We start from the raw sequence: 12,722 nt of genomic DNA, 5'->3' as shown, positions 1-12,722 counted from the left end.
CCACATTCTTCTCCTTGAAAAAGAAGCTGTGACTGCAATTTTAGCCGTAATGTCGGGACGCGGAAAGCAGGGGGGCAAGGCCCGCGCTAAGGCCAAGTCGCGCTCGTCCCGCGCTGGCCTCCAGTTCCCGGTGGGGCGAGTGCACCGCTTGCTGCGGAAAGGCAACTACGCGGAGCGGGTGGGGGCCGGCGCCCCGGTGTACCTGGCAGCGGTCCTCGAGTACCTGACCGCGGAAATTCTGGAGCTGGCGGGCAACGCGGCTCGGGACAACAAGAAGACGCGCATCATCCCTCGCCATCTGCAGCTAGCTGTGAGGAATGACGAAGAGCTCAACAAGTTACTCGGGGGTGTCACCATTGCCCAGGGCGGCGTCTTGCCCAATATCCAGGCTGTCCTGTTGCCCAAGAAAACGGAGAGTCACAAGCCTGGCAAGAACAAGTAATTAAGAGGCTTGACACCATACCCATTCACCCCAAAGGCTCTTTTAAGAGCCACCAAAGTGTCAAATGAAGGGCTGATAACGAAGCAGCGCATTAGCTCTTTTTTTGAAAACTTGGGTGGCTCTAAAAAGAGCCTTTGGTCTTTGGTTTGTCTGTATTTATTTGCTTTTGGCTTTGTGGCTTTCGGTTTTCTTTGGTAACAGAACGGCTTGGATGTTGGGCAAGACGCCGCCCTGGGCGATGGTGACTTTGCCCAGCAGCTTGTTCAGTTCCTCGTCGTTGCGGATGGCCAGCTGGAGGTGACGGGGGATGATGCGCGTCTTCTTGTTGTCCCGAGCCGCGTTGCCCGCCAGCTCCAGGATCTCGGCGGTCAGGTACTCCAGGACCGCCGCCATGTAGACCGGCGCGCCGGCCCCGACCCGCTCCGCGTAGTTGCCCTTGCGGAGCAGGCGGTGCACTCGCCCTACCGGGAACTGCAGGCCAGCGCGGGACGAGCGCGACTTGGCCTTGGCGCGGGCCTTGCCTCCTTGCTTGCCACGACCAGACATGACTAAAACCAAGGCTAAACACAGACAAAGCTCAGAACCAAGCAACAAAATAAGATTGAAAGATCACCAAGAAGAAAGCCTTTATAAGCTTTCTTAGGGGTGGGGTCAAGGACGAGTTTTTCATTGGTCCTAATTTGGCTTCAGAACCGGCCAATCAAGTCAAGAGTCAGTGTCGTTACGTAGACATTGCTGAAAACGCAAGGTCCGCACACGGACCAATGGAAGTGAATGAGTTTCGGAGCCCTAATTTGCATAAGGTGGTTATAAAAGGATCAGGCCCGCCCATTCTCTTACTTCTTTTCTTGGCTAAGTCGCGGTGGTACTGTGTCTTACCATGCCTGAACCGGCAAAATCCGCTCCTGCTCCTAAGAAGGGCTCTAAGAAAGCCGTCACCAAAGCCCAGAAAAAGGACGGCAAGAAGCGCAAGCGCAGCCGCAAGGAGAGCTACTCCATCTACGTGTACAAGGTGCTGAAGCAGGTCCACCCCGACACCGGCATCTCGTCCAAGGCCATGGGCATCATGAACTCCTTCGTCAACGACATCTTCGAGCGCATCGCGGGGGAGGCGTCCCGCCTGGCGCACTACAACAAGCGCTCCACCATCACGTCCCGCGAGATCCAGACGGCCGTGCGCCTGCTGCTGCCCGGCGAGCTGGCCAAGCACGCCGTGTCCGAGGGCACCAAGGCGGTCACCAAGTACACCAGCTCCAAGTGAGTCCCTGCCGGGACCTGGCGCTCGCTCGCTCGAGTCGCCGGCTGCTTGACTCCAAAGGCTCTTTTCAGAGCCACCCACCTAATCACTAGAAAAGAGCTTGTTCACTTACTCCCTTAGTTCTTTCTCACAAAGTAAGTTATTTTAGCGTAAGCGTCATGGGAAATAGCACACGTAGCATAATCATTTGGAACTCGAGGTCCTCGGTGCATGATTGGATTTGCTTTTGAATCTAGAGCGTGTCTTTATTCATTGTGCTGCTTAGCTTTCCCCGGAGTCGGTTCTCATTTAGGATGTTGGGAATCCGACTCTACCCGCCCCCGCCCCCGCCTCACACGCTGGCGCCCTGGTGGCTTCGTTGGGTCTGTTTCATCATTCCAAAACGGAGTGGCTGAGTCAGGCTGTCACTTAAGAGAACTCGGACACAATTCAGTCCGGGTTCCGCAAACACTGCGTGACAGCTCTGTATGACTGACGCTTCGCAGCAGCTTTTGTGTCCGGTCACTAGTTCTGCCCTGGGATGGGGCCTCCTGTGGATGCCAGCCGTTCTGTGTACTTTGGACGAAGCCCGCGCAGCCGGGTCCCAGCCTTTTCCTGATTGGGCGACATGACTATTCGAAATTCTGCGCCGCTTTCTAATTTGTAGATTTCAGTTTCCGTGGTTCATTTTGAGACTTTGAGATTCCTATTTCTCGGTTTGTGGATAATTTTTGCGTTTAATGGTGTCTGCTTTAAATGGTAACGCTACGGCCCCGGGTCGCTGCAAGACACCATGTAGATATGAGCTCAAAAGTCACCTCTCAGAGACCTTCTACGTCATCCACTCCGGAATTCGCGCCTCTCATAGTTGCCGGTCTCGTTTTATCTTCCTCATAGCAGCTGTCTGAAATTGGCTCGTCTGTTTTCTTGTTCATGGCATTCTCAAGCCCTTGACAGACCGGATGGTCTGGTTTTCCCGTGCATCTTCAGCTCCAGTCAGAGTCTGGCATATTGTGGACGCTTACTTAAATACTACGTATTGAATTAATATTGTTGGGTTAATTTTCCCATCCCACCTTTTTTTAAATCGCTTCTGTGGATGGATGATGGGTGCTGTTCATTTCCATTAGATGTATGTGAAGGCACGGTGAAAATGGAAATGTTTTTGGAGCTACTCCCTCAAATGTATCCTTAGTCACCTCAGTGCAACAGCTGGGAGGGGGCCGTGTTAAGATTCTTTTTGCATCAAAGAGGAGGTGGCAATGGTAGTTCCACCCTTGTGCTTCCCAGTTTAGCCTAACCTCCTTTGGATTTTCATCAAATTCAGCGTCTTGGTCATTGGAAAGAGCCTTTTTCCTTCTTTTCTTACTCTCCCGTCTTGGTGTTCCCTTCTTAAAGGAGAGGAGCTTTTAATTTGCACTCACCACCTCTTGGTTTTCAGGAGGCCATTCAAGATAGGCAGGACTACAAAGTTAATCTTTTTTTTTTTTTTTTTTTTTTAAACAAACGAGGCCAAGAGAAGCCTCATTGGTCCATGGTCATGCAGTTCATACTGTCCACCTTTGTATTCTCAGATGCAGGACAATTGCATTTTAGTTTTATTTTGTGGAAGTGCAGAATATTTACTCTTTCTGTCAAACCCTTGATTCTGCCGAGGAAGACACTGATGGTTTGATGAGTGATTCAACTCTGCTTTTGGCTAAGGGCTTTTGGAGTTGATTGCAGGGGTCTGATGAATCCAAACGAGCTCTAGACATTATCACAGACTGAATAAATCTTAATTGTCTCCTACATGTGTGTTTTCAAATGTGTGTAGATGTTGTTGTTATTAATAAAGTTGCCAGCTAATTTAAAGTCTTTGCTGAATTCTTTTATCTATAGTATATTTTCTCAATGAATGAGATTAACAGATACAAATTCCACTGGCTCTGTAGAAAAGCTTGGGTGCCTCTGAGCTGGGGGATAACTGTTTATAAGCTACCAGGCAAACTGCTGCCCCAAAGGTGCACTGGGGCTTAAATAGTCTGTTAGAAGGTCACTGTTGGCTGGGTGCGGTGGCTCATGCCTATAATCCCAGCACTTTGGGAGGCCGAGGCAGGCATATCACAAGGTCAGGAGTTCAAGACCAGCCTGACCAACATGATGAAAACCTGTCTCTATTAAAAAAATTTTTTTTAAAAAGGTCACTGTTAATGCTGAGTAATTGAAAAATATATGATCACAAATAGAAAGCGGTACAAATAAGATGGAAGAAATAAAGTTCATAATAAAGTTAAGCTAACACCTACGGAGCACTTACTGTGTGTCAGGCAGTGTTCTAAGTCCTTTATACATGTTGACTCATTTAATTCTCACCAGGACCTCAGGAAGTAGTACCATTATTATCACTCACTTTACAGATCGGGAAACTGAGGCACCGAGAAGCCTTTTTTCAGAAATTCTCCAGAGAATAAGCTCCTAGGTTAGCGGTTAAGGGAATTGAGAAATAGGGTCATTCTGAAAACCTGGACCCTATGCTTTAGAATTAAAAAGAAATATCACTGGCTTTATTCTCTTCAGAGTGCACACTGGATATAAATCCTGGGTGGTGGTGGCTGAGTACCTTGAGGGTGGGATAAGGTGGCTGCGATCCTCCATCCCAGAGGCCATAGCTCAACTCAACTGAGTTTGTCCCCACAGTGGTGGGGCTCACCAGCTGGAATCCTTTGACTAACATGAGAGAGCCTTAGTTGCTGGTTTTGGGCTCCTCCTGGGCATGATATACACTGGGAAGGAAGTTATAGAGTGGGAAAGGGGGGAATAGGTGATAGAGTTTGATATGTTAACTCTGGAGGGGAAGTAATTAGTGATGGTGAGATTAATCCAGAAGAACCTCTTTGATCATTTCTCCTTCTCAGGCATCTTTAAACATTTGCTTATGTTGGGGTTAATAACAATAATTGTTATAATAATGATTGCTTCCACTTAGCACTTAACTGTTTACCTGGTCCTCTGCTAAGTAAGTGGCTTACATGCATTGTCTCATTAAATCTTCACAGCCACTTTTTAAGATAGGTTCTGTTGGCTGGGTGTGGTGGCTCTCGCCTGTAATCCCAGCACTTTGGGAGACCAAGGTGGGTGGATCACGAGTTTAGGAGATTGAGATCATCCTGGTTAACACAGTGAAACCCTGTCTCTACTAAAAATACACAAATTAGCCAGGTGTGGTGGCACGTGCTTGTAGTCTCAGCTACTTGGGAGGCTGAGGCAGAATAATTGCTTGAACCTGGGAGGCAGAGGCTTCAGTGAGCTCAGATGGAGCCACTGCACTCCAGCCTGGCAACAGAGTGAGACCCCCTTTCAAAAAAAAAAAAAAAAAAAAAAAAAAAAAAGGTTCTTTTGGCTGGGCATGGTGGCTTATGCCTGTAATCCCAGCACTTTGGGAGGCCGAGGCAGGTGGATCATCTGAGGTCAGGTGTTCAAGACCAGCCTGGCCAACATGGTGAAACCTGGTCTCTACTAAAAATACAAAAATTAGCTGGGCATGGTGGCTGATGCCTGTAATCCCAGCTACTCGGGAGGCTGAGTCAGGAGAATCACTTGAATCTGGGAGGTGGAGGTTGCAGTGAGCTGAGATCGTGCCATTGCACTCCAGCCTAGGTGACAAGAGCAAAACTCTTATCATCCTTATTTTACAGATAAGGAAACCGAATCTCAGAAAGGTTAAGTGACATGTCCAAGATCACTCAGCAGGTGGTAGAACTGCAATCTAATGCATGTGTTCTAAAAGCCTGATATTGAAGTCCTCCCATAATGTGCCTTTTCCTTCTTTTACAGCTCTATCTCCTACGCCCCACTATACAGTTTTTCTGCTCCGGTTAAAATGGTCTGTTCACTTTCCCCTAAACCTGTTTGCTTGTTCCCAGGTCTGAACTGAATTGCCTTTACTTCTGGCTTGGACAGATCTTTCTTCAAGCCAGGGTCAAATCTTCCAGGCTCCAGCCAAAATTCCATCTCCCTAGGGTCATTTCTCTGCCATACGCCACTTTACTTTTTTTTTTAAACTTTACTGAGGCATAATTGGCATACAATAAACTGCACATATTTAAAGTACAATTTGCTAAGTTTTGACATACAAGCATACCTGTGAAAACATTACCACAATAAAAAAAATGAACATACTCTATCACCCTCAACCGCCAGAGTTTCTTAGTGCCCCTTTCATAATCCTTTTATCCTGCCCCCTTCACCAGTGTCCTCTTTTGTCCCTATCCCTGTCCTCAGGTAACCACTGATTTGCTTTGTTATTATAGATAGTTTGCATTTTCTAGAGTTTGATACATATGGAATCACATAGGGTGTATTCTTTGTATCTGGCTTGTTTTATTCAGTGTAATTATTGTGAGATTCATTAGTATTATTGCATTTATCAGTTCTTTTTTCTTTTGCTGAGTAGTATTCCATTGTATGGCTACACTACAATTTTTTTTTTTTTTTTTAAGACGGCGTTTCGCCATGTTAGTCAGGCTGTTCTTGAACTCCCGACCTCAGGTGATCTGCCCTCCTTGGCCTCCAAAGTGCTTGGATTACAGGCGTGAGCCACCACGCCTGGCCTACACTACAATTGTTAATCCATTTACCTGGTGATGGACAGTTGTCTCATTAAATTTCCAGTCCTTCTCCTAGTTTTTATTTTTTACTTTATTATTATTCTTTTTAGAGATGGGGTCTTGCTGTGTTGCCCAGGGTGCCTAGAACTGGGCCCAAGTAATCTTCCTGCCTCAGCCACCTGCACAGGCTACTGTGCCTGGCTCCTCTCCTCCACTTTTTAATCCACTCCCCCTTTGTGTCATTGTGGTTCCGCAAATGAACACAATAAGCTTTCTGCCCTTAGTTGGGAAGAAACTCTGATGGGGGAGATGAGACATATACACAAGTATTTATTCTATTCAAGTGGGAGAAAGTGTTACAGTTTTACCTCTGTTCTCCTACACTCAAAATCACTTGAATCCATCCTACATCCTGCTGTGAGAGGAACTTTCAGCTCAGATCTGGCCTTACCACGCCCCTGCTCACAAACATTCAGTGGCCTGCTTCGCTGCCTCCAGCTTGGCCTTCAAAAGAAAAAACATTCGCATTCATAGTCTTTGTCATTAAAAAAGTAGGAAAAAAAAGTAAATGTGAAACGTCATCAGCAATTCTTATTTCATATTTGGTTTCACAATGTGGTCCAGGGAGTACTGGGCTTTTAAGAGGAACACAATTGGCCGGGCGCCTTGGCTCATGCCTGTAATCTCAGCACTTTGGGACGCTGAGGCGGGTGGATCATTTGAGGTCAGGAGTTCAAGACCAGCCTGGCCACCTCTACTAAAAATACAAAAATTAGCCTGGTTTGGTGGTGGGCGCCTGTAGTCCCAGGTACTCGGAAGGCTGAGGCAGGAGAATCTCTTGAACCTGGGAGGTGGACGCTGCAATGAGCCAAGATCACACCACTGCACTCCAGCCTGGGCAACAGAGGGAGACTCTGCCCCCCTCCCGAAATAAAGAAGAGGGGCACTATCATAGCTCATAATATGGCTTATCAATAATTCCGGCATAGGTCTGAAGGGCAGCTCTGTTTGGGTTTCAGAAACTGACCCTTAACTGATCACTATCCCTGTGACTGAGGGGGCTAGGTTTAATAATTTATTTATATGTGTGATTGAAAATCTGTATCTACTAATTTTATAAATATTAAGTAACTATGAACACTATTAAATTCTATAAGAAAAGCATTCTAGGACCATTTTCTTCTCTCTGAATCCTAAACATTGTTAGGTGTGGTATCATTTGTTCTTTCATTCAAGAATTTACTGAGTATCTGTGAAGATGGTGGGCAATCTGCTAGGTAGTGAGGACATAAAATTGAACAGGAGTGGCTTCTGCCTTCCTGGACATCTAGTGGCTAGAAGGGAAGATGTATTGAACTACTGACTATGAGAAAGTGGGACAAGTATTATGACTGTAGAAGTAGAGATATAGAGAGTGTAATCGAGGGAGTCCTAACTTCACATTGGTGGGTGTAGGGAAGGCCTCCCTGCGGAAAGGACCTTTAGGATGACACGTGACAAGGATGGGAAGTGTGTTTCAGGCAGTGGATGGCATGGGCAAGGCCTGGAAAAGATCCTGCTCAGGTAGACAGGAAGAACTGCAGGAAGTTTAGTACAGGCAGTGTTTAGAAGGCAAGCAGGACAGAGCAGCACCAAGAGCTTACACAGGTAGACAGAGCCAGATCTTGCAGATTAGCCCAGATTGTGTAAACTCACTTTAAGGAACCCAGTGAGCTCCTCAGCTGACCTGACTATGGGAACAGAAAGGAGCTCTGTGGCACTAAGAAGAGTTAAAGTCTCAGAGGCCACATGATTTGTGCCCATTGAGCCCTCTCTGGAGCAGATGGCACCCTGACCCTCAAAAGCGTATGTTTGTTCACTGCAACAGGGGTTCCCTTAAAGTGGAAATGGCTGGCCGGGCGCGGTGGCTCACGCCTGTAATCCCAGCACTTTGGGAGGCTGAGGCGGGTGGATCACGAGGTCAAGAGATCGAGACCATCCTGGTCAACATGGTGAAACCCCGTCTCTACTAAAAATACAAAAAATTAGCGGGGCGTGGTGGCGCGTGCCTGTAATCCCAGCTACTCAGGAGGCTGAGGCAGGAGAATTGCCTAAACCCAGGAGGCGGAGGTTGCGGTGAGCCGAGATCGCGCCATTGCACTCCAGCCTGGGTAACAAGAGCTAAACTCCGTCTCAAAAAAAAAAAAAAAAAAAGTGGAAATGGCTTTGTCAGGCCAACCAGGTTGACACCAACTACCATGGTCACCTGCTTCTGCGTGCCGCAGGTGGCCTTCTCATCATAGCTTGGCTTTCTTTACAACTCTGCTTCCATGAAACAATGGGTGGATCAGTGGACCTGAATATGTGCTCTTTAGAGAGTTGTCTCCAGGATGTAGTTTCTCATGATCCTCTGTCCTCTATTTTCTGTAAATTGGTACTTGGAGGCTTAATTAGATTTAGGTTTACTTTTTCATCCTGACATGACTACTTGGTAGGCAGTACTATTTATTTTCTATCAGGAGACATGTAATGTCTAGCTGCTTCTCTTTTTGTGATAACAACAGTGATTGATTCTCAATGCTCAGATCAATTAATTCATTATCAATTGCAAAATAATGATATTCTCTCACTGCTTTCATATATTAGCTGGAATACTTCAATAAACAGAAATATTATTATTTTTTATAGACAAGGTCTTGTTCTGTCACCTAGGCTGGAGTACAGTGGCCAGATCATACTTGGTTCTGTATGGTTCCCTTGTTCTCATTCTTCGTCCTCTCATCTTTGTCCCTGAAACTTGGCCTCCCGTCTTGGGTATGGCTTCCTTCTGATTCCTTTTGCACCCTTCACCCCAGATTAACCCACTTTATACACAGGTCATATCACCTTACTTAGAATCATGGCTGCACTGTGTCCCCTGACATTTCCTCCTTAAAATTTTGTTTCTAATGCAAGCTTATTTGGCGATACCCGCTCTTTTCCTTATTTAGTATTATCCCATTGTGTGTGCATTCTTTATTCAGATTGAGACAATTGTTCTAATTTTGCTTTTATGTGTTCTTGCAAAAAATTATATTTCTATGCATTTAAAAATTATTCTTTTTCTTTTTCTTCTTTTTTTTTTTAATAAAGACAGGGTTTCACCATGTTGGTCAGGCTGGTCTTGAACTCCCGACCTCAGGTGATCTGCCCGCCTTGGCCTCCAAAGTGCTTGGATTACAGGCTAAAAATTATTCTTACATAGTACTTTTTTTTTTTTTTTTTTTTTTTGAGACGGAATCTCACTCTGTCACTCAGGCTGGAGTGCAGTGGCACCATCTTGGCTCACTGCAACCTCTGCCTCCCGGGTTCAAGCAAGTCTCCTGTCTCAGCCTCCCGAGTAGCCAGGATTGCAGGTGCATGCCACCATGCCTTGCTGTTTGTTTTTGTACTTTTAGTAGAGATAGGGTTTCACCATGTTGGCCAAGCTGGTTTCAAACTCCTGACCTCATGATCCACCCGTCTCAGCCTCCCAAATTGCTGCAATTACAGGCGTGAGCCACCGTGCCCGGCTTACACAGTACATATTACAGGACATTCTTGACATGACGAAACTATAGAGATGGACAGAATAGTGGCTTCCAGGGGGTGAGTGTGGGGTGAGAGGTAGTTGGGGATACCCTGGAGAGTTTTTTGGAAGTGACAGAATAGTTCTATATCTTGATTATGGTGGTGGTTACGCTAATCTATACATAGAATAAAATTATTCAGAACTATGCATCATGCAGACACACAAATATACATCTAAATGAATAAAGGCTTACAAATTGTAAATAAAAGAATTAAAGTCTGTGGACATTAACAGTGACGTACCAATGTCATTTTCCTGGTTCTGATATTGTATGACAGCTCTATAAGATATCATTGTTGTGGGAAGCTGAATGAAAGGTACGTGGGGCTCTTCATACTATTTTTGCAACTTTCTGTAAATGTATTATTATGTCAAAATAAAAAGTTAGAAAAAGATGCAGAACATGTTTTATTATTAAATGCAGAGGTAAACAAGAATGGCATATTGTATAGGAAGAAAACTCTGAGTGTTTTTCTCTATTGTCACGCTATAACACTCATCAACACAGAAGAGTTCTGTGACCAAATCTGTGGGGGTTTCTCCCCACCACCAAGCAGCGAAGACCAGCTGGGTGTCCTCCAATTTAACGCCCATACTATCTGCCTAGAGGCAGATCAGATGCCACAGGTTGAAGGCTCAGTCCCCAAGACTGCTCCCCCACAGAGACTGGTCAGAAGTCTGGGCCTCCAGAACTTCTGACTGACCAGCTTTAAGCTGGGGTTCCCATAACCCCCTCTTTGGGTTTGATTAATTTGCTGGAATGGCTCACAGAACTCAGGGAAACACATTTAATGGTTTATCATAAAGAATATTAGAAAGGATATACATGAAGAGACTTGTAGGGCGAGGTATAGGGGAAGGGGTGAGGAGCTTCCAGCCCTCCCTGGGTGCCACCCTCCAGGAACCTCCATGTGTTCAGTTATCTGGAAGCTTCCCAAATCCATTCCTCTTGTGTTTTTATGGAAGCTTCATGATGTCAGCATTCCTTCCCCCAGGGTATAGGGTGGGACCCTCTCTGGGGAGGGTCTTAAGACCTGCAGTCAGAAAGGTGGGTAAATATTAGATAGCCTTGCCTTGGGGGAGGTGAAAGGAGGGCAGGAGAAAGTCAGAGAGATTCTGTCTCCTGAGGCCTGCCTCTGAGGCCTAACACACCCAACATTGGATTGTACTGTACACTGTAAAAAGACTGTGCAAGGGCTACGGGGATTAGAAGCCAGGAACTGTGGACAGAAACGAATATATCTCATAACACCACCACACATATGTATATTTTTTCTTTTTCTTTTTTTTTTTTGAGATGGAGTCTCGCTCTGTTGCCCAGCCTGGAGTGCAATGGCGCTATCTCGGCTCACTGCAACCTCCACCTCCCGGGTCCAAGCGATTCTCCTGTCTCAGCCTCCTGAGTAGCTGGGATTACAGGTGCACACTGCCACGCCCAGCTAATTTTTTGTATTTTAGAAGAGATGGGGTTTCACCGTGTTGCCCAGGCTGCTCTTGAACTCCTGACCTCAGGCAATCCACTCTCCTCGGCCTCCCAAAGTGCTAGGATTACAGGCATGAGCCACCACGCCCAGCCTATATATGTACTTTCTCTAACACTTACATACTCTTTCTTGGTGCCAACAATGTTTTAAACACTTTACACTTATTAACTCATTTTATCCTGACAATAACCCTATCAAGTAGGTAGTATGAGTATTTCCATTTACAGATTGGGAGATGGAGGAAACACAGAGAGATGAGTAACTTTCTCGTAGTCACACAGTCGGTAAGCGGCAAAACCAGATTTCAACTCCAGGGTCTTCCTTCAGTTACTATACTACACTATTAATATCAAAGAAGTAAGATGTTGATGCAGCATTTATAGTAATTTAAAAGATATTAGAAATAACCAACAGCTGGGATGCAGTGGCCCATGCTTGTAATCCTAGCACTTTGGGAGCCTGAGGCAGGCGGATAACTTGTTGGGAGTTGGAGGCCAGCCTGGCAGCATGACGAAACCCTGTCTCAACAAAAAATACAAAAATTACCTGGGCATGGTGGTCCACGCCTGTAGTCTGAGCTACTAGGGAGGCTGAGGTGGGAGGATCGCTTGAGCCTGGGAGATTGAGGCTGCAGTGAGTGACGATCACACCACTGCACTCTGGCCTGGGCGACAGAGACCCTGTCTCAAAAACAAAACAAAACAAGACAAAACACAAAGCTTCCGACAATACAGGAATGCTGAAATGAATTATATTAATTCTAAGTAAAAACTCAGTATCTCGATTAGCCCGAGACCACCACTTAGTCTGACTAAGCCAGGTTTATTGATTTGTTACAATGAGAGAGAACACACAACAGATAAACTGGTGGCAGGACGGTGTGGGGGTGGGGCTCACGAAACAAAAGGAAAATTCCAGTTATCATTGGTTTTGGGGGAAGAGTGTAGTTTTCACAGGCTCAAAGCAAAACAGGGCTGTGTGAAAGGGTAGGCATGGGATGGGACTTCAAAGTGGATCCAGGGTCTTGTTTCCTTGGAAACTACAAAGTTGAGATAGAGGTGGAATGCTGTGTTTGGAAACTCCTTATTTGAAGTTTTGTACCTGTGTTGAAAATTGCTGCTAGTTTTTTGTGTCAAGGTGACTTAGGTATTCCAGGCAGGAGGGGGATGCTTCATTCTTACTGATACGGTTTCGAGAAGCCCAAGTTCAGTAGTCTGTGATTTTTAGAGTACAAGGTTTCTCAGTGAAAAATAAAGGAGTGGTTACACAAAGAAGGGAGTTATGAGTTTTTACTCATAGCTGCAGCACGCCCTCGGGTAAAAGAATGTTTACTGTGATTTCTGAGGCTACCTTTATCTCTGTTAGTGCAGCCTAACACGAC

The 12,722-nt window shown here is 45.9% G+C and overlaps 3 protein-coding genes across 4 annotated transcripts; 2 read left to right on the top strand and 1 right to left on the bottom strand.

Moving 5' to 3' along the window:
• LOC105724185 (histone H2A type 2-B) lies at positions 1 to 497 on the top strand. The gene has a single exon (XM_012462542.2). It carries the CDS (start codon positions 50 to 52, stop codon positions 440 to 442), a length of 393 nt encoding a protein of 130 aa, XP_012317965.1. The 5' UTR covers positions 1 to 49; the 3' UTR covers positions 443 to 497.
• Positions 498 to 554: 57 nt separating this feature from the next.
• On the bottom strand, positions 555 to 1,045 carry LOC105724183 (histone H2A type 2-C). Of its 2 annotated transcripts, XM_021674266.2 has the most exons (2): positions 908 to 988; positions 583 to 802 (listed from the first exon to the last, which is right to left on the bottom strand). In XM_021674266.2, exons 1-2 carry the CDS (start codon positions 986 to 988, stop codon positions 599 to 601), a joined length of 285 nt encoding a protein of 94 aa, XP_021529941.1. In that variant the 3' UTR covers positions 583 to 598. The 2 variants fall into 2 exon arrangements, with proteins under 2 accessions (XP_012317962.1, XP_021529941.1); XM_012462539.2 differs by having other exon boundaries at positions 555 to 1,045.
• Positions 1,046 to 1,049: 4 nt separating this feature from the next.
• LOC105724184 (histone H2B type 2-E) lies at positions 1,050 to 3,533 on the top strand. The gene has a single exon (XM_012462540.2). It carries the CDS (start codon positions 1,323 to 1,325, stop codon positions 1,701 to 1,703), a length of 381 nt encoding a protein of 126 aa, XP_012317963.1. The 5' UTR covers positions 1,050 to 1,322; the 3' UTR covers positions 1,704 to 3,533.
• Positions 3,534 to 12,722: the final 9,189 nt, after the last annotated feature.

This window comes from Aotus nancymaae, unplaced genomic scaffold, assembly GCF_030222135.1.
Source record: "Aotus nancymaae isolate 86718 unplaced genomic scaffold, 86718_ANA_hifiasm-v0.15.2.pri h1tg000108l, whole genome shotgun sequence".
NCBI lineage: Eukaryota > Metazoa > Chordata > Mammalia > Primates > Aotidae > Aotus > Aotus nancymaae.
Note: the sequence above shows the minus strand (reverse complement) of the source record. Positions and strands in the feature narration are given on the sequence as shown.

Coding starts and splice junctions, on each gene's coding strand:
- LOC105724185 (XM_012462542.2), top strand. CDS start 50: ATGTCGGGACGCGGAAAGCAGGGGGGCAAGGCCCGCGCTAAGGCCAAG.
- LOC105724183 (XM_012462539.2), bottom strand. CDS start 988: ATGTCTGGTCGTGGCAAGCAAGGAGGCAAGGCCCGCGCCAAGGCCAAG.
- LOC105724184 (XM_012462540.2), top strand. CDS start 1,323: ATGCCTGAACCGGCAAAATCCGCTCCTGCTCCTAAGAAGGGCTCTAAG.